We start from the raw sequence: 23,780 nt of genomic DNA, 5'->3' as shown, positions 1-23,780 counted from the left end.
TAATTAGCGAAAAATATATGAGTTTGGTTAGGGGAGAAATTAATTGTGATTTCTAGTCAAGGCCAATGACTGAGTGGCCTTCCCCTGTTAAAAAAATATCCCATGGTGTTGGTTGCTGCTATTAGAATATGTTCTTCGCTGCACACATTTCTGGATGAACACACCTCAATTAGAAGAGATCTTCAAGATCTCTCTTGATGCTTATGACACTGAAAGGGCTACAGAACCATTGCCAAAGATGTTGGCTTCTATGAATCCACATTTAGGCAAATAACGTGCCAATGGAGAACATGCTAAGCCGGTAGATCAGCTCCTTTTGATCTCTGGCTTAAAGAGAACAGCCTGAGGTTGCACAAGCAGTTTCTCCTTATGGTCCTTACAAAAGAACCTGTTTAAGGTATTAAAGAAATTTGTATTAAGGATTAACAAACCCTGGAATGATTATAGAGAAAGGCTGTTTTGTATAAAAACAACAAAGACTATAAAGTTGACTTTATTCTATCAGGGATAACAATTGATACATTGTTATTCTGGTGGATTTTTTCTGTTTTTAATAGTACCTTACTTCATTTGCCTAAAATGGATATGATGTAAAAGGTTTTTCCAGTAAATAATTATGTAATTCTAATGTTTTGATACTTAAATTGGCTTTTACACTTGTTTTTCTTTAACTAAAGTAAGGAAGTTTGGGATTTTTTTAAAGGAGAAATTATTTCTTTTTGCTATGTTTAACTTTGAAGAGGGGTTACCTCTGCTAGGATAGTGGGTGCCTTTTATACTTGTGAAATATGGATATGCCTGTAGAGTGAAGATATGGGACATATATTTGTAGATAAGACATTATGTAGAATATTGTGTATTGGGCTCCTGTTTTTATAAAGAGGAAATGGTTCCTTTTTGTTTTGTTACATTTGGGTTTAAAACGTTGAGACCATTTCATGACTTTTAAATGGGATTTTGTTATAGTTAAGATGTGGAATGTTGAATTTTAAATGTGCTAATTGTTAAAATCTTAGAGCTCTGATGGATCTTTTGCTGTGTTTTACCTATTATTTAAAAATAGTTTATAGATTAAGCATTTTATATTTGTTAGTTAAGAGGAAGAGATTAGGATTATTCTTGCCACGAAGAGGTTGGGGAGTCATTTTCTTGGCATGGAGTTCTTTTTATATATTTTTCTTGCTATTCTCCCCCCCCCCTCCCTTTTTAAATTTCTATTATTTTTTACTGTTTTATTTAAACGTTTGGTACAAGTATTTGTGTGTGGGGAGATTATGCCAAGTGACTTTTACTCTTTCTAAGAGTAATCAATCAATAATCAATCCCAAGAAGCGGACAAACTACTCTTGAGTGTCCCAGATAGCAGCTAAAGGATCTGAAGACCACTTTTGTACTCCTGGATGCCCCTATTCAGAAATCCACCATAAGGAGAACTCTGAAGAAAAATGCAAGGACGTTAGGGGGCAAATCTCTGCTGCCCGTAAAGAACTGTTACATTATTCTCACGTTTGTCAAACATCACCTGGTTATTGGAAAGTAGTCTCTGGACAGATGAGTGGAGTTTTTTGGCATTACTGTGAACTGTTATGCTTCCAGCAAAAATCATTAGTAAATTCTACAAGAGAATGACCAAATTTTTGTGCATGAGCTGATGAATGTAGGTTATGCAGCATAACATACTGGTGCATTTACAACAAGAAGACTAAAAAAGAAGAAATGTAATGTTTTTGGAGTGGCCAAATCAAAGGCTTTGCCCTAACCCAACTGGAAAGTTATGGCATGATCTGTCATGCAAAAACATCATTGAGCTGAAGTAGTTTTGTACAGTGGAATGGGCCAGAATACTGCTGAACTAATATGCCAGATTTATCAGCATATTGAGGAAAAGATTGGTTGAAAGCTGCTAAATGAGGCATTCCCTAAAGTTTCAGGTTTTTCAACAAATACAATATTGACTCAGTACCTTCAGTCAAAAGACATGGCACAGACTATTGTTTGGTAATTAGTTTAAGTGAAAATTCTGTCAAAGTCTTAAATGAGACTCAGGACACATGGTAGATTGCAAGTTCTAGGATTTTTGGATACTTCTAAAGGATTAACAAACTTTGAATACTGAAGTTGGAGAGGATCACCATAAAGATTCTCGATGGATGTTCTTGGCCTGTTCCTGCTTAAATTGTTTTATTATCTCTGGGATTTCTAGGTCATTGGATTCAGAGAGAAATATGCTTCCTTGTTAATTTTGCAAAAGAGCCATGGCACTTTCTTCTCCGCTCAATTCTGTCTTTCATTTTTGGGGAATCGAAATAATCCTGGCCATAATTTTCAGGGTGTTGTATGTGGTGGCCTGGGTTCATTCAGATATATAGGACGGAGATATTTTTAAATGGGTAAATACAATGTGAGTGATGGGAATAGATATAGAGGGTATTTATAAAAAGTAAAGTAAAGAAAAAAGAGACTTTTATTATTGCATGCTCACCTATATCTGTCTTTTGTCTCTTGCAGATGTTTATTGCACAGAGCCATTCCGCATCCCCTTTGCGGGCAAGGTCCAGATTTGCTGCTTTGACAAAACTGGCACACTCACCAGTGACAACCTTGTGGTGAGAGGTGTGGCTGGGCTTAGGTAAATCCAGGCTGAGGGAAGCAAAGTTGTTTGGAATTTTTTCGGGCCCATTGACTTATCCACCGTTTCCTTTTCGTAGTTTCCTAATTTCCCAAGAGATTAGTTACGTTTAAGTTGGGAGTCAATTGTTTGAGCCTGTGGCCTTTTGATCTTATTGTAGAGAGGGGAAAGAAGTGACACCTGTGTCAGACATTCCAGTTGAGACTCATCGGGTCATTGCCACATGTCATTCCTTGATGCAGCTGGACGATGGGACACTGGTGGGTGACCCACTGGAGAAAGCCATGCTAACTGCTGTGGAATGGACTCTGACAAAAGGTAGGCTGGGGTAGCTCCTGAGCGCCCTAAAGCAGCTTTTCCTGCTCTCTGTTTTTATAAGACCACAGGCATTTTGCAGAAACATGCAGTAGATTTTCTGAGTTGCAAGTAACTAAGAATGTAAATGCCCATCTGTGTTCTACGATAACAGACTTTATTTGGGCCATGTACAGAGAATATGTCTCGAATGTGCAGAAAAACCTTTTTTTTTAAAAAAATGGGTTATTTGCACTTTTGTTGTTGGAATTTGTTAATTTAATCCTACATTATCAGCCTGAAGTCAGTTTGTAAATTCACTGGCCATATAAATAGTAACTGGGAAACTCACAGTAGGTGGACCTTAAACTCTTCCCTTAAATAATATCCCGTTGAGTCATCTACTGTGAGCGTTCCCTGGCAAGAAAAACAAGCAGGAGAAACGATTGCTAGCTAAACGGTATGCTGGTGGTATATAGTTGTATACTATATACAACTCCAAAAGCAGCTTTTCGAGATTTAAGAGGTGCCCAAGAAAAGTACAGTTGATGTACTGAGAATATCAGTGACACTTGGCCTGTTCAAACATCTCTTATTGTAATAGTTTCTTGAGCTCAACATTATATATTTCCTACTTCCCCTTCACAAGTTTAATGAATACACCTCCCTAACTTTTATGTCACAAGATCCTTCCCCCAGAACTATTATTGCTGAGAACAGATCAGATATGGAATTCTGATCCTTGTCGATTTAGACATATTTCACAGTTTATTAGCAAAAAGAAAAAGAAAAAACCTCTTTCTTTCCTTATGCAAAAAAATTGTTTTTTTGCAATCTAAGTGAACCAACACGTGGAACTACATGGTTTTCCCAATATAAGTGTGTACATTGCAAAACCTTACATCTTTCGCAACCAGTTCACCTTGGGGAATATTCAAATCACCAGTTTCACACCATTCTCTATTATAATGGAGCTAGCAATATCACTCTAGCAAAACCTACTGATTTAAATGTCCTGCTGATCATGCCCTTTTGCCGTGTGTGTCCTTGAATGCCTCCACATTTGCCTATTGTTTTGGTTTTGTGCCTTTAAATCAGTTTTTGAATCCTAATGACTGCCTGGATTAGTGCCTGCAGTTTTCTTGGCCAAGTTTTTTTGGAATTGGTTTGCCCTTGTCTCCTTCCTAGGGCTGAGAGAATGTGGCTAGCTCAAGGTCACTCAGTTGGCTTTGCGCCCAAGGCAGGACTAGAATTCATGATCTTGTGTTTTCTAAACTGATGCCTTCACCACTATACCAAACTGCAAATATTCTATGGATCGCTGCCTGAATTCCTACCGCTCTTGATTCTGGAGACTGCAGTACATTGAATATATTTTATAGGTCTAGGATGCCCAGTCTCTGAGAGCGCCTCTGCTCCTGTAAAGGGATTGCGTGATAGGGTCCCATGGTTGAAGAAGGGGAGAAGATGTTCTCCTGGCGTTTAGATAAATGGTACAAACAAGGGCTCCTTTTGTTTCCAAACAACTCCCTCTCCCCGGGAATCCAAAGGGAAGATTACCGGTTGTAATGTTGAACCCTTTCAGGATTTCCCGATCTCTTTGTTTCCAGATGAGAAAGTTTTCCCCCGAAGTATTAAAACTCAGGGACTGAAAATTCACCAGCGCTTTCATTTTGCCAGTGCCCTGAAAAGAATGTCGGTCTTGGCTTCCTATGAGAAAGTCGGCTCCACTGATCTCTGTTACATTGCAACTGTGAAAGGGGCCCCGGAGATGCTGCATAAAATGGTGAGCTCTTGTCTGCAAATTCCTTCTCGATGGGCATGCAGTGTTATTGTTTTTAAAGGTAAATGGTTTCAAAATATTTTACATGAAACAGTATATACATTTTTTTCAAGTTGTGAATAGGACAGGACAGAATAGCTGGAAGGGACCTGGGAGGCCTTCTAGTTCATCTCCCCTGCTCAAGCAGGCAACCCTACACCAGTGATGGTGAAACCTTTTGGCACTGAGTGCCCAAACCGGAATACGCGCACACTGGAGCGCCAGAAACCCAAAGATGAGCTGGCTGATGCGCATGCACGCGCTGACACCTGGTCTCCGGGTTCACACGTGAAGACCAGCTGGCCGGCATGCATGTACGCAGCAGAAATCAGAAGAACAGCTGGCGACGGCATGCGTGCCCACAGAGGGGGCTCTGCCCTACACCATTTCAGACAAGTGTCTGTCCAGTCTCTTCTGGAAAGCCTCCTGTGACGAAGCACCCACAATTTCTGAAGGCAAACTCTGCCCATTGTTGAATTGTTAACCAGTGGAACAGTTAATGGGATTAATTAATTACACACCCTTGAAATTGATGCCTTGAATGTATGCAAATCTGAGTTGCTTTGGCATGGGAAAAATTTTTTTTATTAAGAATTTAATAATTTTACAAATATTTCCCCTTCCCTCCCTCCCCCCCCAACCCTACCCCTCCTCCAACCCTCCCTCCCCCCCCAACCTCCCAGAGCAAAATACAGGGTATAAACATTTAACAATCATAGTGTATGATTGTTAACATAAGCTAACTAACTATAGCATCCTACCTCCTCTTGTACTTTAACTCCCCTTTTGTTTAACTAACTTTAGATAAATTGTAACATTCCTTGTTCATTCATAAGCTAATTGGAATTTCTTCGTCCGATATTTATTTTGAATGTAGTCAGTCCATCTTTTCCATTCCAGCTTGTATTTCTCATCTGAATAATCCTTCAAATATGCTGAGATTTTGGCCATCTCTGCTAAGTTTATTACTTTTAATGTCCATTCTTGAATAGTAGGCAATTCTTCCTTCTTCCAGTACTGTGCCACCAACAATCTTGCTGCCATTATAAAGTTCAAAATCAAATTAGTCTCTATAGCTGTACAATCTGTAATTATACCTAACAAGAACAGCTGGGGAGTGAACTTTATCCTCTTTTTAAGAATATTTTGAATAATCCACCATATTTTTATGCTTTAACTTTTTTACAAGTCCACCATACATGATAATACGTAGCATCAACACAATCACATTTCCAACATTTAGATTGTAAATTCGGATACATACAAGCTAACTTTTTGGGATCTAAATGCCATCTATAGAACATCTTATAAAAATTCTCTCTCAAATTTTGAGCTTGCGTAAATTTTACATTTTTTACCCAAATCTTTTCCCATGTTTCCATCAATATAAGTTTTTTTTTTTATTGAAAAGTTTTACACAAAACAAAAAATTTTTTAAACATTTTCTCCCTCCCCTCCCCCTCCCCCCACCCCCCACCCCCGTTTCCCCACCCTAACCCTCCCTAACCCATAACCCAACCCCTGACTTCCCAGATAGAGACAGAAGCACAGTTACCAGCAAATCTGAAAAACAAATATCCCAATAATAATATGCATATATCAGAATAAGAACAGGATAATACAAAAAAGACAAAAAAGGAAAAAAAAACATCATAACCTCCTTTCCAAAACCATTACTACATATTTATGAAACATTTCTCAACCAAATCCCATAGACACTTCCTTTGAACTGTGCCTTAATTTTACAAAATCAATCCAGGGATACCAATCTATAATATACTTATCGTAAGAGTGATCTTTTAGATATACAGAAATTTTATCCATTTCGGCAAGATTTGCTACCTTAAGTATCCATTCTTCTATAAAGCATAATTCTGCTTTCTTCCAATATTGTGCTACCAGCAGTCTAGCTGCTGTAATCATATACAATATTAATTTAATTTCAGCAACAGTGCAGTCAGGTACTATGCCCAATAGAAAAAAAATTGGGGAGCAAATTTAATTTTTCTTTTAAGAATCTTCTTCTGCATTATCCACCATATTTTAATCCATAAAGCCTTAACTTTCATAAATCTACAGAGAAATTACATCATTTTTATGCTGTTTCAAATAATAGAAAACCTTTCTTCTTTTTTGTGGGGAATTGAGTCCATTAACATTCCAGGTCCGCAGCCTGACCATCGTCAAGCTTAGTTTGAAGCTTCTGAAACATAGCCCTCATATCAGTAGGAAATCTCTTAGGCCTTGCTCCTCCCACGGCTTCAGATTGTGTAGGTACATCAACAGAGATACTCGAAGTTTGCTGTATAATCTTCTCCATTTTCTTTGCCGTTGCTCTAGTAATTCTCTGTTCTTTAAATTCCAATCCCAAGCCTACTGTTTCTTCCAGTCTCTCCACAAGCTGTTTATCAACTGACGCAAGTGCCGAGGCTGCTATCTCTATTGGCTCCTGCTGAACAGGCTGGGTCTTTTCCGATTCCAATCCTGGCTCGTCAGCATTCAGAACCTTGGAATAAAAATCTCTGGCCTTCTGAGTAGAATCCAATCGATATCTTTTCCCAGAGTAAATCAAAGTAACGCCAATTGGCACCTCCCATCTAAATTGCAGGTTACGTTTCTTCAGCTCATCCGTCAAAAATTTAAACTCTTTGCGCAGCCTAAGCATTTTCAATGGTATTTCTTTCAAAACTTTCACCTCCTGATCTCGCACAGTACATCTCTGATGATATGCAGCCTGTACAATCTCATTACGCAGGTATCTCCTTTCCAGATGAACCACCACATCTCTTGGCAAGTTTCGCTGTCTTGCATACCAGGAGTTAACTCTGTAGGCTTTCTCAATCTGTTGGAGAATCTCTTTTAGATCCACTTGTAGAAGGGGGGCAAAAGCCTCCGCGCAAATCACCCTCAAATCTTCTCCTTTCCCACTGTCTTTATCCTCTGGCAGACCCCTTACCCGCAGAACAGCCTCTAACTGCTTGTACTGGAATAGCAACTGCTCAAGCTCAATTCTATCCGCCCTCTCTTCCAACTTGTCTGCCCGGTATTCCAATTTTCCAACATCCTTCTGAGTATCTTTAACCACATCATCCAGGAATTCTAAATTTACAACCAGTCCAGAGAGGGCAGAAACTACATCTTTTCTAATATCTTGATTAGCCCGAGCTGCCTGATCCCTCATCTCTTCCATAGTTTGGTTCATTTGATCCATTTGATCCTGTTGGCTTCTCATTTGTTGTTTCAAATCCAACATATTTTTCTCCATATCACCAAACTTAATGTTCAAAGTCTCCAATATTTCTTTATTGGTAATTGCTGCAGGTGGTGGATTTTGGGATTGAGATTGACGTTGTGCCAACAAGGACAGCTGAGATTGTTGTAAAGGAGAGGAGGTGCCCTTGGGCTTGATACCTCTCTGTGCAGCCATAACTTGCCAAGGCGTTTTCCCCCCCCCCTCTTTTTCAATTCCAACCACCAGATGGCAGTGTTGTATAAGGTTTCAGTAAGAGTCAATTAAGGGGAACAAGCAGAGAAAGAAAAGTAGCCATTTTAAAAGGAAAAAGTTCTCCGTTTTTTTTCCCCCCCAAAGTGAAAGTCTTTGTTATAAAGCTGTAGAATAATAAGAGAAAGCAGAAAAAAAAAACCAAAAATACTTGCAGCCACCGCTTCAGTCTCAGTCTGACCATTACAATTCAGCACCAATCAACAATGTAAACGGAGACGTGCCTTCCAGAGCTTGCCCTGCAAAGCAGGGGGATCCAGCTGTTGGAGCTTCCTCTCGGGCCACCTGGGGAGCACCGCTTCTACCTCCAGGAATTCCTTCCTGGAGGGTCCAAACGGGCTCAACCCAGCCCGAAAAAGCTCTCCTCCGCCTCTTTGCCCGAGGCAGAGGATTTTCGCCCCTGGGGATCGCCGATGTCTGCGATTCCCGGCGAAACAATCAGCTGTAGATCGGACGCTCTAAAGGGAGCGTCCATTGCCCTGGTGGCAACCGCCGGAAGTTCCATCAATATAAGTTTTGTGCCCATTTTATCATGCAATCTTTAACTAACTCTGTTTCCGAGTCTATTTTTATCAGTGTATTATACAACCTTTTTATATGCATTTGATTTGGTCCCTAATTTGTTTTACCAAATTATCCTCATTTTGTATGAGAAATTCTTAATGGCTTTTGGATAAGCTGCACAAAGAAGCTTGCATTTGTTGTGTGTGCCTAACTGTTGATGATATTTCAGTTGGTCAAACCAGATAGAGTTGGGAAAGAAAACTCCCAACTACACCATTACCACATACAAGTGGAGAAATCTGCGTAATTACTGCAGAAAATCATAGCGTGTACGCTTCACCTCCACCCATGTTTCCATTTTGAATGGTCATCAGTTTTTAATTGTGAGAACATTTTTCCAAGTCTTGGAAAATAATTTTCAGAATACTATGACGTAATATTACCGTAGATGGGAACAGAGTGAGAACAAAATCTTGGCTTTACTCACCAGATTGGAATGTGATACAAGTAAGTTAAGAGTTGCAATCAATGATCAGCTGTGCTCCAATACTCTGGAAAGGAGAATAAGATGGAGGCGGTGTTGTGTTGCTGATTACTCCAATGTCTGATCTGCTATACTGACTCCTAACTTGATTTATTCATATGCTTTTATACTCTGCCTTTCTACCTCAGTTAAAGGCAACTTCCTTGGCTGCTGACCGACGAATCCTTCATAAAGTTGATAAAGACTTTTCATAAAGCCAACTAAACTAGTATCTGTCGCAAGTGTGTTCTTTAAAAAAGAAGGCATAATGATAATATTGTATTCTGTCACATTTTTTAAAATGTGTAGTTGCTCTTCAGGAACAGACTTTTTTCAGAACAGGGAAGACTCGTTGACAAATGGTGAACCGAGTATCACAAGGCTTACTTTTTAGGGTTAGCTGAAAGGATCCCGTATGTAGATTGGCGTTCTACTAAACGCTCCTCGTGATCCACAGGCCAATACAGGTAGTCCTTGACTTATATGACAGGTCTTGCATTTAACGACTCTCACAACATCTCCGTGGTCATGTGATCAAAATTGCGGCCCCCTGGCAACGAGTATATCACAGAAGTGAGTACACCCCCTCACATTTTGTAAATATTTAAGTATATCTTCCCAGCAGTTTAGACATTAATGTCTGTGTGTTGAGTTATTTTGAAGGGACAGCACATTTACACTGTTATACAAGCTGTATACTCACTACTTTACATTGTCACATGAAAAGATATCCTTACATATTTACCAAATGTGATGGGGTGTGCTCACTTGTATTCTGTGATATACTGTATGTATTTATGATGGTTGGGGTGTCCCAGGATCATGCGATCACTATTTGCAACCTTTTCAGTCAGCTTTCGACAAACAAAGTCAATCAGGGAAGCCAGATTCACTTAACAGCCCCCCCCCCCCCAAAAAAAGGTAAAATCAGGTGCAACTCGGTTGCTTTTCTTAGCAGCAGAAATTCTAGTCCCAATTGTGGTTGTAAGTCGAGGACAATCTGTATTTCTCCACTTGATCAGTTAACTCCTATTTTGTATGGTAAGGTAGAGCAGGTGCCTCCAACACTGCTGGTACCCTCCAGCTATATTAGGACTATTGCTCCAGTATCCTCAACCATCATCATTGGCTGCGAATTTGGCAGCCATAATGCCAACATACCTGGAAGGATGCCCATTTGGAGCAATGTAACATTGGCTGAATCTTCTCTTTGGTGTGTGTGTCCAGTCAGGAGGACCCTGAGCTTCTCAGTGTGCATGCTGGAAGTCTCTTTTGTATCCCATAGGGACATGTGTGCCCTTCCTACTGCCACACTGTTCTATGTGAACGCAACTGTGAGTTGGCTTAGTGATTTTTCTCTCAACGGTATTTATTGTAACGGTTGCTGTCTTTTTGTGCAGTTCTCCCAGTGCCCAAGTACCTACGATGCTATTCACACAGAGATATCACGTGAGGGAGCCAGAGTTTTGGCTCTTGGCTACAAAGAATTGGGGCACCTCACTCATCAGCAGGTAAGTTTCAAAACTTCCCCCACAGCTCGTATGTGCCATAAGATACATTGGTGCTTTGGGACATACAATCAATGAATGATACTGTATCTAACTCAATAATCCCGTTAGATTTATAGGTAATGGCTTACATGCTCCGTTTTGAAAATGGGGTGTTCTTTCTTTTTATGTCACACTTTGGGCGGGGGAGAGCACTGGGAGCAGCCAACTTAATTGAATTTTCTTCTTAGTCACAAACCATCCTCTGCATATTCTGCAGGTCTCATTGAAGACTGTTATTGCCTCCTTTCTTAATGTGAAGCCTTCCTCTCCTCTAATTGTGGGAAAGAACTACAGAATTCTAAATAAGCAGAGGGAAGGCCGCTTCTCATTCATGTGGCAAATTTACGATTAAGTCTGCTTTTGAGGGGCAGGGGTGGTGGCGGCTTAGGCAGTATTGTGATCAATGGTGGGATTCAGTGGGTTCGGACCAGTTCACATGAACTGGTTGTTAAATGATTACCACCACCACCTCCGGCTATCAAAGTGGATCCGCCACACTGCAATGGAGAAACGGGCAACGGAGCAGTCAGCGCGAGGGAAGGAGAAGGCTTTCTTCTTCCCTCGTGCCAGCCACTCTGTTTCCTGTTTCTCCATTGCAGAGCAGTGCCCAGGATCTCCTTTGATAGCAGGGGGGAGGGGGATTTAACAACTGGTTCTCCCAGAGTCTGGTTAGCCGTTGCGGGAGGCTTGTCCCACATGTGTGACGGAGATGAGCCATGCCTCCCACAACAGCCAACCTGACCCTGGGCGAACCGGTTGTTAAATTATTTGAATCCCACCACTGATTATGACGCTGCACTCAGAAGGCAAGTGGCAAATGGTTGCTACTTGGAAAGCTGCCCTGTAACAGATGCACAAGGCAATGGAGAGGGTGAGGGAGTTAGAAAGGGACCAAGAGGGCAAAATAATTAGCCGTAGAAGTGCCTTGGATAGCAAAGCCTTTCTTCAGCGATTGCAGTACCATACGGAACTGTACAAAGCAGGGGGTATGGTCTGCTGTTGCTGTAGACCAGGAAGCAAGCAAGCAATACGGAGAGAAGCAAGCAAAGCAAAAAGCATGAATGGAGCAACTGGTGTGAATTAGCTTCCTGGGTATGATGAGAGTGTGCTGTGATATGAACCCTCCTAAATTGCAATGCACTGCAAAGTTTAGACTGAGAACTAAACCTGAGGACAGATGGTTTCCAGTGAATTTAAAGAGCAGGAGAAAAGCAGGGAGGGGGGCAGTTGTGTTGGAATGGGTTGTTCTAGGAAGGGGGCCTACTGGCAGAGGTGGTATTCATGCGTTGTATCACGGCGCGGTTTGCTTTGTTTAGTTTAAAAAAAGCACATTGGTTATTGTACGGGATGCCATAGGCCCAAATCCGTAACCAATTTGAAATCAAGGCTCACGTAGGTATCTTATTAAATCAGAACAAACATGGAATGAAAGTAGAATCATAAAACCTGGAAGTCGTAAAGATGTTGGAGCAGGGAGGGGGAAAAAAATTTAAATATAATCTGGATTTATTTCTTAAATGCACTTAATTGTGTGACTTTTAGAAAGGCGTGCAGAAAGTTATTTATGGACGGGGCAGAGTTTGAGGTTGGGGGAGTGTTATATTAATGCAGGGGTGTCCAAACTTGGGAACTTTAAGACTTGTGGACTTCAACTCCCAGAATTCCCCAGCCAGCATGGCTGGCTGGGGAATTCTGGGAGTTGAAGTCCACAAGTCTTAAAGTTCCCAAGTTTGGACACCCCTGCATTAATGTAAAAATGTCTTAGCTATAACTGGCTTTTGTCTTTCCTATCCCAAGGCACGAGAAATAAAGCGGGAGGCCCTGGAATGTGACTTGAGGTTCACGGGCTTCATTGTCGTTTCCTGCCCTCTTAAAGTCGACTCCAAGCCAGTTATCCGGGATATACTGAACGCTTCCCACCACGTGAGTTGGGGCCGAGAAACCGTGGACGGAATCGAGAAGAGGGGGCCGAGGCAAACGTTTGAGGCAGTTTGCCTAATTTCACGAATTCTTCCTAATTCTTCCGGCCCTCTTCACGTTGGTTGGATCTGCACTGCTCTTTTGTCACCTCCTCCATTCCAAAGGGATAAAACATATTACAGCATCTTTTTGTCTTAGATAAATTGGCTAGGGCAGCAGAATAACTCTTAAAGAACAGTCTACGGACGTTCTCAGGCATCCAGGTCGTGGTGGTCCGAACGGTGCTTTTTTCAAGAGGTCACTGGGCTTTCTTGTTTTTCTTTGAAGACGTTTCGCTTCTCATCCAAGAAGCTTAAAAGCAGCCATCTGTGTCGAAATTGAACAGCCCTCTCTCAACAGAGGGGGAGGGATATGACACCGTCTATCCAGTCTACAACACAGTCCTTTCAACAGTTCCAAGAAGGCTCCACACCCATTTGCACCACTCAGGGGACCCTGAGGACACAGATAAACCCCCAGGTGGCCTCAACGACTCTCTGAAAATAATGCAAGTGACCAGCTGTCTGCAAGGAGTAGAAAGCCTTCCAATCCCCACCATCCAGTCAGAGCTGAAGAAGCTTCTTGGATGAGAAAGTGAAATGTCTTCAAAGAAAAACCAGAAAGTCCAGTTGCCTCTTGAAAAAAGCACCTTTGGGTCTTAAAGATCAGCTAAGCAAACAAAAACAAAAACAAATCCTGCAGGAGCAGATGAAAAAAACAACACCACCGAGTCAGGCATCCAGTTTTCCTTTGGGAAATGAGCAACCCAAGCCAGCTCCAAGCATAGTATTACTACTATGGAAGGTGAACAGCTCTTTCTCCACGATTGGTGGAGACAGCAGTCACGTAGGGTTCACTCTCTCCAGTAACCAATAGGACTGAGTCTACAGATTATAAAGCCTTCCTCCTCCTTGCTGCTCTTCCCCAGCTTTTTTACTCAGCCAGTTCTGGGCTGGACGTGTAGCTGTATTTCTCTGATTATATTGTTCTTTCTTACTAATTGGCTATTTCTACAAATTTCATACTTCAACCCCTGCCATTCTTAAGATCTTGCAGGCAGGGGGAGTGCTTCTATTAAGCAAGGAGCTTTGTCCCTCGCCACGGAGCTAGCCGCGCGGCTGGGACAGCCTTTTTAAAGCGACGGAGGCTTTTCTCTTGTCAGCGATCGTCGGAGGTTTGCATTAAGCAGTGGAGCGGCTATGGAAGGTGAAGAGCTCTTTTTTTGGATAGTTTGGAATGGAGGACATAGACAAGCACAATGTTTCCTTTTTTGCAGCATGGGTATTCCCTCTTTATCCTCTTTATCATTAGACACGATGGGAAGTCCTTATCTGAGAGACAGAGGATCAAAACTGTCTGTCTAAAACTGCGTGGGGGTCAGGGGGGGGGAGAGGCAACATATGCCCATCAGCAAGGCTGCATTTTTAATCAGCACATGCCAGGATGCTGCTTTTGTACGCACGCTTATGGCAGACTGCTTTCTTAAGCAGTGGTTCTAAAGCAGATCGCCGTTTCTGCAGAGCAGCTTCCCTGCACGTTGCCTGTAGTCAGGTGGCACAAACCTGCCCTTTAACCTCACTTTACAGGTAGTGATGATCACAGGTGACAGCCCACTGACGGCTTGCCACGTGGCCCAGGAGCTGCATTTCACTCAAAAGGAGCAGACGCTCATTTTGCAGCCACCTAGTAAAGGTAAAAAAAAAAAAAAAACTGGGGGGGGAGGGAGAGAAGACAGATGCTGCCGCCACATTGCACAACATGTGATCACTTTATGCAGCATTTGCTCTGTTGGACAATATAAGCCATCGCCTAGCCCAGGGGTGTCAAACTGGCAGCCCATGGGCCAGATGTGTCACGGGCAGGCCCCACCCGTCCCAGGTCGACGAAGGGAAAAAACATGATGGCAACGTGACGAGTTTGACACCTGCGACCTATCCCTTTTTCCTGGGACTTGGTAAAATCACACAGTGCTATGTTGGTAGTTACTGTTGTTTTCAAAGGCTGTCCACTGGTGATTAGTTTTCAAGCTGTGGTGTCCAGGAGCCATTATTCCCCTGGTATCCAACACTACTACATTTCCTGCATGAGTGCTAGCAAACAGACAAGCACCTCACTGTGCTTAATTCCCTTCTCTGCTCTAGGCTTCGGTTGGAAATGGCAGTCCATCAACGGCACTACTGTCCTCCCAATTGTCCCAGACTCACTGCGGGAACTGACCAGCAACCACAACCTGTGCATCACAGGGGAAGGTCTTGCTCACCTGCAAGCTACAGACTCACAGCTGCTGCTTAAGCTCATTCCACACATCCAGGTCTTTGCACGCGTTGCACCCAAGCAGAAGGCAGGTGGTCTTTTATCTTTAATGCCCAGCCCAACTGCTCCTTGGCCGATTTGACACAAAGATTGCGGTTTTTTCTTTTTTTAAAACGATATTTTGCTAAAACTTGCCTGAGAATAGGCACATCTCTTCCAGAAATAGTGGTACGGTGTTAACCATTCTCTGCAGCAGCTGCGGAGAAACTGGCCTTCCAGCTGGTGGTGGTGACTGCAACTTCCGATCCATTTCAGCAGCTACAGGTAGTCAATTGTGCCCCAAATTTCTGTGGTTAAGTAAGCCCGTCGTTAAGTGAGCTTTGCCCCATTTTATGGCCTTTCTTGCCAAAGTTATCAAATGAATCACTGCAGTTGATCAGTTAGTAACCCAGATGTTAAGTGAATCTGGCTTCCCCGCTCACTGGGCTTGTCAGAAAGTTGCAAGAGGGGATCGATCACATGACACAGCAACGATCATAAATAGCAATCAGTTGCCAAGCATCTGAATTTTGATCACATGACCATGGGGATGCTGCAAAGCCGTAACTGAAAACCGGTCATAAGTCGCTTTTTTCAGTAGTATAGCCTTTATTGTCATTGTACAAAATAAATACAATGAAATTGGTTCGTACCATTCGTACAGTACCGTTGTAACTTTGAACCATCACTAAATGAACTGTTGTAAGTCAAGGACTACTTGTATAGTTAAAGCTAGCCGTGATGGGAGTTGCATTTGAGCAAGACCCGAGAAGCCACTCATTCCTGTAAATTCACAGGGTACTCCCTGGATTATTGCTAGATTTTAAAAATAAAGAACGGAGAAGATGCTGGACAGAGAAATTCCAGAAACACCCATCCATTTCATGGAACTGGTTTTAAAGCAGCCACTGCTTGTGGCAGACCTTCCTTTCCAATGGATTGTTGTGTCAATAAATGAGAGAGACACTTGATACATAGTGCCCTGATGTATTGGGAAAGCGAGTATTAAATACAATACAATTTCGTGCAATAATGCATTGAAAATGAAAACATTTCTTACCAGAATAACTTCTGTGTTCATGATTGAAAAAATGAATGGAAGAGCACAGATAGGCTAGGACAGAATAGAATAGAATAGAATTCTTTATTTGGCCAAGTGTGATTGGACACACAAGGAATTTGTCTTTGGTGCATATGGTCTCAGTTTACATGTATGTATCCACCATCATACTGTTCTCTTTCAGGGTAAGCAATGTTAGGTAGGAACCAAAACAAGCTGACTCAGTATGATATATTCCCATGTATTTTTTTTTATAAATTTGTTACCTGCCACAATAGAGCCACAAATTTTAAGTTAGGCAGAGCTATGGCCTTAGTGGACGGTGTCTTAAGATTTCAACTTGCTGACTTGGAATCAGACTCATCTGCACATCTCTGAAATTATTCAATGGGTCACTTATAGGTATGTATTTTTTTTCCTTGCCGATACTAACCTGGTGAAGTCTTTCGTCTGTTCATGACTGTTAGACTTTTTTTTTTTTTACATTTTAGGAGTTAAAAGATAGTCCTCGACTTGCAACTGGTCATTTAATGACTGTTTGAAGTTATAACGGATTTCCCCAGATCTACCCATAACCTCTTTTTGAAAGTTAGGACAGCTGTACACATTCTGCAGTCATACGATTGCCTTTGGAACACTTCACCTTTACGCATCCCATGTTTACATGACCGCAATCTGCAACTTTTTTGCCAGTTTCCAGCAAAAAAGTTTCCCTTCGAGAGAATGGCTTTTCTTAAGGACTGCTACAAAAAAAAAATTCATTTAAAAAAATCAGGTGTAGTCATATGGTACCTTGGCGTACGACTGCAATCTCTTATGACCATAATTCTGGACTTAATTACAGTCATAAATTGATAACTATCTATACAGAATTATGACGGTTGAGAACCTGTGCCCTAGGTCATTTTATATACATTTTCTTTGTTGATTCTTTATTTCCCATTATAGGAATTTGTGATCACAACACTGAAGGGACTTGGCTATGTGACTCTGATGTGTGGGGATGGCACCAATGATGTGGGGGCTCTGAAGCATGCCGATGTGGGTGAGTGTTCATTCACTTAAAGATGGTTGTTTGGATGACAACCGTTCCTGTTTATTGTGAGTTTTAATTGCTTAATTATTAACTTTCCATGAATTGGGATTTTTTTTTAAAAAAAGATACTTTATTTTGAAGTGATTCATGCATTCATTGGAACAAGCATCTGAGAAGCATTCTAAAATGTGTTGCTGTAAATTGTATGTTATCTGCTGACCAATTATAGTCTTAATTTATTCAATTGTTACTCTCTTTTAACTAATTGGACTACTTGATTAAACCTTTAGTAGTATTTCTTCCCAACTAATTTGTTATCGATATTTCTGCGAGGTGAATCAATTAGTTTGATTAAAAGTCCCATCAGTGCGAAGTTAAACCAATCATCCTGTTTAAATGTATTTATTTCATGAATTTGTTCATTGTATTATATTTATATATTATATTTATATTTATACGAACAAATCAAATTTGTATTTATGCTTCAAAATCTTTGTTAAAAAGATCCGTTTCCATATTTCTGCATGTAATGTAGTTTTTTTTATTTCATATTCTATAAATGATAGCAGACAAAGCATGTTAAATATTATTACCATCCATGTTTCATGGCCATCGGTTTCTGACCCATTAAAACCTTCGTGTTTTGCCCTGTTTGCATCTGCCCTGAAAACAGCTCATGGGAGCACGCTTGTGTCATCAGGGATATGATTCATTCTTGCAGGTGTGGCTCTACTAGCCAATGCCCCAGAGCGAATCCCCGAGCGCCGAAAAAAGCCTCGCGATGGAGTAGCTGATGGGAGACCTGCTACCTCCTCTTCTCTGGTTACCAGCAACATGAGGCCCACCTCCCGAGCTGCCAAACAAAGGCTCATGTCTCTTAGGGAGGAGCAACTTGCTGTACAACGAGTAGGTTGTTAGATCTGTTTTACTTCTCTTGTCTCTTGCTGCTAGCCTCACTTACACTTTTGCATATCTTTTACTTTGTGAACTGCTGGGGGGATGGTGGTGAAGGGAAAGACAGAACTTCATCTACCAATCCTTATTCAGCACAGGTAGAAACAGGACTCAAATAAATTGAAATTGTAAGAATTCCAGCTCAGCACAGCTGGAATTCCTTAAATTCCCAGTACTTTTAGGTTAAACAGGGCTTGTGCTCTTCTTTCTTTTTCCTGAAGAACAGCAGTTTTCCATATTGGGGTTTATTCTAGAGATAGCGGTAGTCCTCAACTTATGACTGCTCGTTTAATGATGGTCTGGAATTGAAACAGCCTCAGAAAAGTTGCCTTTTGGGCATCGCACAACATTACATCACCAGTCCCACAGTCACATGATCGCAATCTAGATGCTTGGCAACCTGTTTGCATTTATGGCCAATTGCAATTGTGTGTTTGCCATATGCATTCTCTGTTGGCTTCCCCAGAAAATTAATGGGGAAGCCAGCAGAGAAGTTTGGGAGTTGTGTCCTGAGGGCTGGCTGAAAGAGTTGCCTAGCGGAGCTGAATTCCTATGTTGGGATGCATAAACAGAACTCAAATTCTGTAGATATTGCACCCTGCTGGAGAAGTTCTTTCTGCACACAGAGGGGAGCTGAACTCTTTTGGCAAGCAGCTTTTTCAGCCAGCTGCCAGAGACAAGAGGAAGTCAAAATGCATGCAGAGAATGTAAGGGCAGGGCAGTTATAGTAAGGTGCCTGAGATGCCTCGGGGACAGGGCTGTACTGGGAGGCATGGCGCAGGTAATTTGTAAGTATCTCTCTGCTCAGGGGCTGAAAATCCTGCTTGAATTTTGGCAGGAGGAAATACTAGCTCCTGAACAGAGCCTCCTGAGGCACCCTACATTCCTTACTTGGGACTTGGCTTAATAAAGTAAGATAGCTTAACAACCACAGTTGGCAGTGCCGGGATTGCGGTCATTGAGCAAAGCAGTTATATGAGTGTCTCATTTAATGAATGTTTAACTCAACTATAAAGATTCTGATCCAAATTATGGTTGTAAGTTGACGACTACTTGTAATGCTACAAATAGCTTGATGGGGAGCTTGCCATACATTGAACAAGGATGTTTCCTCCCCCCCCCCTTTTTTTTTTTTCCTGGCAGGAGAGGATCAGCCAGGTGCTAAAAGATTTGGAGGAGGAGCAAATACCCATTGTGAAGTTGGGTGATGCCAGTATTGCAGCTCCATTCACCTCTAAGCTTTCCTCTATACAGTGCAGTAAGTATGAGAAGAAGGAAGTCTATGCTTAGAGTGGAACGTTGTGCACTTAAAGGCCCACACTTCATTTTTATAGCAGTGGCATATATTCATTTGGACGTTTTATAGTGAAAAATAGATCGCAACCGGTGTGATTTTATTTTCATGTTATAATCAGCAGAATCCTGTATGCTGAAGGAGACTTTTATCTCTTAAGTTTATGTTGTGCATCATGACTTAGAAAACCTAGACTGAGCCCGTTAGAGAAAATGCAGTGAATAGAGCACAGCTGGAAGGAAAAAGTGCCATCACCTTCTCTGGAATTCCAGAGGCCTTTCTAGACTGAAGGGCAATGAAAAAAGCAAAGTAAACAGTCTTAAGCAGAAACCTTATCTCTCTTCTGCAGTCTGCCATGTGATCAAGCAGGGCCGATGTACACTGGTCACCACCCTCCAGATGTTCAAGATCTTGGCATTGAATGCGCTCATCTTAGCTTACAGCCAGAGTGTCCTTTATTTGGAAGGTGTGAAGTTCAGTGACTTCCAGGCTACGTTGCAAGGCTTGCTCCTGGCTGGCTGCTTTCTTTTCATCTCCCGATCCAAGGTATGATAGAAAAAAGATGCCTTATTGCAGGTTGGAGGGGAAGATAGGACATGTGGTCCATGGAGTAGGCAGTAAGCTGTCCATAAAGTTTGGTTCTGTGGCATGTAAGGATGTGCACAAAATCAAAAGAAAACGCAGGTAACTGTTCTCGCTTACCAAATCATGCATTCAGTGATCGGTCATTGAAGTTGCAGCCATCACAATGTCCCGATCATCATGTGATTGCAATTTGGGTGTTTGGCAACTGGTGCATAATTACGATGGTTGAAGCACCGCACGGTCACATGGTTGCTATTTCCAACCTTCACGGCTGGCTTCTGATATGCAAAGTCAGGGAAAGTCATCAGGAAGTCACAAGTCATGTAATGTCACATTTAAAGGCAACTGGAACTGACAATAAGATGCCCTAATCACATGTCATCACAATTAATATTGTGCTGCTTAGAGATAGAGTTGCCAGTTCCTGTTGCGGTTGATAAGTGAAGACTATTCACGTTTTTTTCCAGTTAAGAGCCAATAACCCCAAACCATATTTTAATTTAATTTCAGTGGAACAAAATTCAAAATATTTTGACTGTTTTTACTCTGGGGTAAAATTGGGTAGATACCTATGCTGAACCAAATTACAGAAAATTTGGCCAAGGAAATAGTCTTAAAAATAGTTTGGAAACATTGAACCAACTCATCCACCCCCATAGGAAACATTGTACATACATATTCATCTACCGAAAAGTAAATGTTTAGATTAGAATTTATGAGCACCTTGATCAGGAAATAGATTTTTTTTTTTTTTGCTTTTGTGTGTGTAGCGGGGGTGGGTGGGTGTCCTTGTCTGTCTCTGACATACCCTCATCAAAATTAAATGTATTGTTCATTGCTTATATTTTTCCTTGCACATAGCTATAAAACAAGATTGGCTACTGCAATGATTTGGTTGTATAAAGTTGGGGGATAAAGCAGCCCCATTGCAATGCTTCAGAACAGTATCTTTGAAACCGACACATTTTGTTTCGCACTCAACAAAACTACAAGTTTTGCTGTGAACTTGAAACCTTTCGAAACGCATCTTTTGCTTCATGCTCAGAGCATCCAAAACATATAATCCAAGGCTGACGGTTTCAAGGTCATTTTCCACACAACTGACCTTGGGCTAGTCTCCCTCTCTCAACTCTTGGAAGAACGCAAGGGCAAACCAAAATCTTCCACAAATCTTACCAAAACAACTACATGGACTTTCTAGGCCAAGAGTCTCCAACCTTGGCAACTTTAAGACTTGTGGACCAACTCCCAGAATTCCGCTGGCAAATGAATTCTGGGAGTTGAAGTCCACAAGTCTTACAGTTGCCAAGGTTGGAGACCCTGGTCTAAGTAGTCTCCAGGAGTCAAAATTGGCTTTGGAAACGGATGAGAACTACTTAGTTTACAGCACTTCTGTGTGTGCAATGTTCAAAATGGATTTGAAACGGCAAAGATAGGCTTCCTTTTGACTTCTGTGTCTTAATTCTTCCACCCGGTTGACAGGCTTTATTCTCCTAAGGGGGTCATTTTTCAAAGTAACTATCCTACAGGATGCTTCCCAAGTGAATAATAGTCAGGCTCCAAACTTCCTGTAGAATTCTAACCCTGACCTGTTTCTTCTTCTTTCCAGCCTCTGAAGACACTCTCCCCAGAGCGCCCACTCCCTAATATCTTCAATCTGTACACAGTTCTTACAGTGCTGCTACAATTTATGGTCCATTTTGTCAGTCTGGTATATCTGTATCGAGGTGCACAAGCCCGCAGTGAGCCCAAGTGAGTGCTGCTTGATTTAAATGAGGGTATTGAAGTAAAGAAGTAAAAAATACCAGAGTTGTAAAGAATTATAGATGTTCTCCAGATATGTGGCCTTCAGATCCCAGAATTTTCAGTGATGTTTTCAGAATTCTGTGAGTGGAAAGTCAGGTCATCCAGAGGATACTAAAGCATGGAAGGGCTGAGAAAAAAAATATTCAAAGCTCTTTCTGTTTCTTTAAGGAAAGAAGACTTTGTGGATCTCTATAAGGAGTTTGAACCCAGTCTTGTGAATAGCACTGTTTACATCATGTCCATGGCCATGCAAATGGCTACATTTGCCATTAACTATAAGGTAAGATGTGCTTAGTTTTTATAGTTTCATCATTGCGAATACCTATCTCCTGATTCATATAGTGCTAGGACCTGATGTTACATTTCAGGTCTTGCATTGCATGTGATATGCAAAGCAGTAAGTGCTATGATGAAACCAAATTTAAACAGGGCATTAGAGAAAAAAAATGTCTGATTATGCCATGGGGAACAAGGAGAAATTTGACTATTAGTATAGATCAGGGGTGTCAAAGTCATGTCGTTATGTGATATATCGCAACTTTTTCCTCCTTCGCTAAAACGGGTGGACATGGCCAGCGTGTGACGCATCTGGCCTGTGGGCCACGAGCTTGACACCCCTGGTATAGATCATATGGATGAGCCCATTTTGTAGTTTGAATGCTATTAATGATTTTGGCTGCTGATTTTAGTTTGGGTGCTTTTTATTTTCGTGCATTTTAATTATTAGCCATCCAAAATCCATATACAAGATGGGTAGCGGTATAAATAGGTATTTATGGAAATTGGGATCAGGCCCAGATTTCAGAATGTTGAGGTGCATTGTCCTATCTTAAGTGGAATGATTCTAGAAAAATAAAGAATGTATTATAAGTAGATTAGATGGTCCTGATGGCAGTTGCATATATAATAAAACTTCTGAGCTTTTACAGAATTCCCACCTAATCATGAAAGGAGTTCAAAGGTGCCAGCAATTTCTCAGCCCTATTTGATTAAGATAGGTTGGTTGCAAACTTGCACTTTCACCTATAAGCAAAAAATGTGCTCCCGTGTCATAATAAAGCCCACAGTGAAGGTGATGCTATTATCACATGTAGCCACAGCATTACGACATGAAAATACCCATTAGTATTATAAGAAAAGTCTTGCCGAAGGAATCATATCTTGATCAGCAGTAAAATAGATAAGCTTTTATTGGTATATTGTTTCTACTCCTAAATTACTGATATGGTTTGGCCTTCTTTCCATGCCTTCGGTTTATTTATCCAGGGCCACCCATTCATGGAAAGCCTAAGGGAAAATAAACCTCTGCTATGGAGCATCATTATTTCAGGATTAGCAATTGTCGCCCTTTTGACTGGCTCCTCCCCAGAGTTCAATGAACAGTTTGGACTTGTGGATATCCCAACGGAGGTGAGTAAGCAAGACTTTTGCTAAGCATATCCCCCCACTATCCCTTTTTTCCAGTTGTAGAAATTAAAGAGGGGGGTAAAAACTCTGATAACACTGGGCTTGAGAACTTCAAACCTTTTGAATTGGAGGTGTTTTAATGAGTACTTTACTTCCAGCAAATGCAAAATAGTCTCAGAGGACTAGAAGGTCCAGTGTTATGATTCCGTAAACTACTGAACCTGTTGCTTGGTAAAACTTATCTTAGAAAAATGTTTACTTGATGCAGGGACTTGGGAGAAAAGAAAACAGGGTTATTTTTTGTTCAGGGCAAATTATAATTGAGACAAGGTATGATGTTTGTGGAGAAGAACTGAAAATTACTCAGACACATATAGTAAGACCAAGTCTAGGCAGCCTTGTGTACATACTCCAGGTGTTTTGGAATAGGAGTTGCAGGCCTAGCAATGTAGTGAACAGCAAGAACTGTAGGTGTAATTGGAAACATTTAGAAATCTTATATTGCCTAGCCCTTAGCTAATTAGGTTTTTAAAACTTCCCGTGCAACTACTGAGTAATGAGTT

General features: G+C 41.3%; 1 protein-coding gene across 1 annotated transcript in view; it reads left to right on the top strand.

Moving 5' to 3' along the window:
* The window catches only part of ATP13A1 (ATPase 13A1), a 37,709-nt gene that overhangs the window by 13,231 nt on the left and 698 nt on the right, over positions 1-23,780 (top strand). Inside the window, exons 12-25 of the mRNA XM_081970546.1 lie at positions 2,509-2,629; positions 2,790-2,947; positions 4,534-4,709; positions 10,675-10,785; positions 12,622-12,747; positions 14,370-14,475; positions 14,925-15,124; positions 17,084-17,180; positions 17,893-18,077; positions 19,269-19,383; positions 19,769-19,965; positions 21,614-21,756; positions 21,979-22,090; positions 23,077-23,220. Of these exons, the coding sequence (XP_081826672.1) occupies positions 2,509-2,629; positions 2,790-2,947; positions 4,534-4,709; positions 10,675-10,785; positions 12,622-12,747; positions 14,370-14,475; positions 14,925-15,124; positions 17,084-17,180; positions 17,893-18,077; positions 19,269-19,383; positions 19,769-19,965; positions 21,614-21,756; positions 21,979-22,090; positions 23,077-23,220 (1,991 nt within the window). The remainder of the gene's footprint in view (positions 1-2,508; positions 2,630-2,789; positions 2,948-4,533; positions 4,710-10,674; positions 10,786-12,621; positions 12,748-14,369; positions 14,476-14,924; positions 15,125-17,083; positions 17,181-17,892; positions 18,078-19,268; positions 19,384-19,768; positions 19,966-21,613; positions 21,757-21,978; positions 22,091-23,076; positions 23,221-23,780) is intronic.

Source organism: Natrix helvetica (genome assembly GCF_964273705.1).
Source record: "Natrix helvetica genome assembly, chromosome: 1".
Classification (NCBI taxonomy): domain Eukaryota; kingdom Metazoa; phylum Chordata; class Lepidosauria; order Squamata; family Natricidae; genus Natrix; species Natrix helvetica.
The sequence above is the reverse complement of the archived record's forward strand: the minus strand, read 5'-3'. Positions and strand labels throughout refer to the sequence as shown.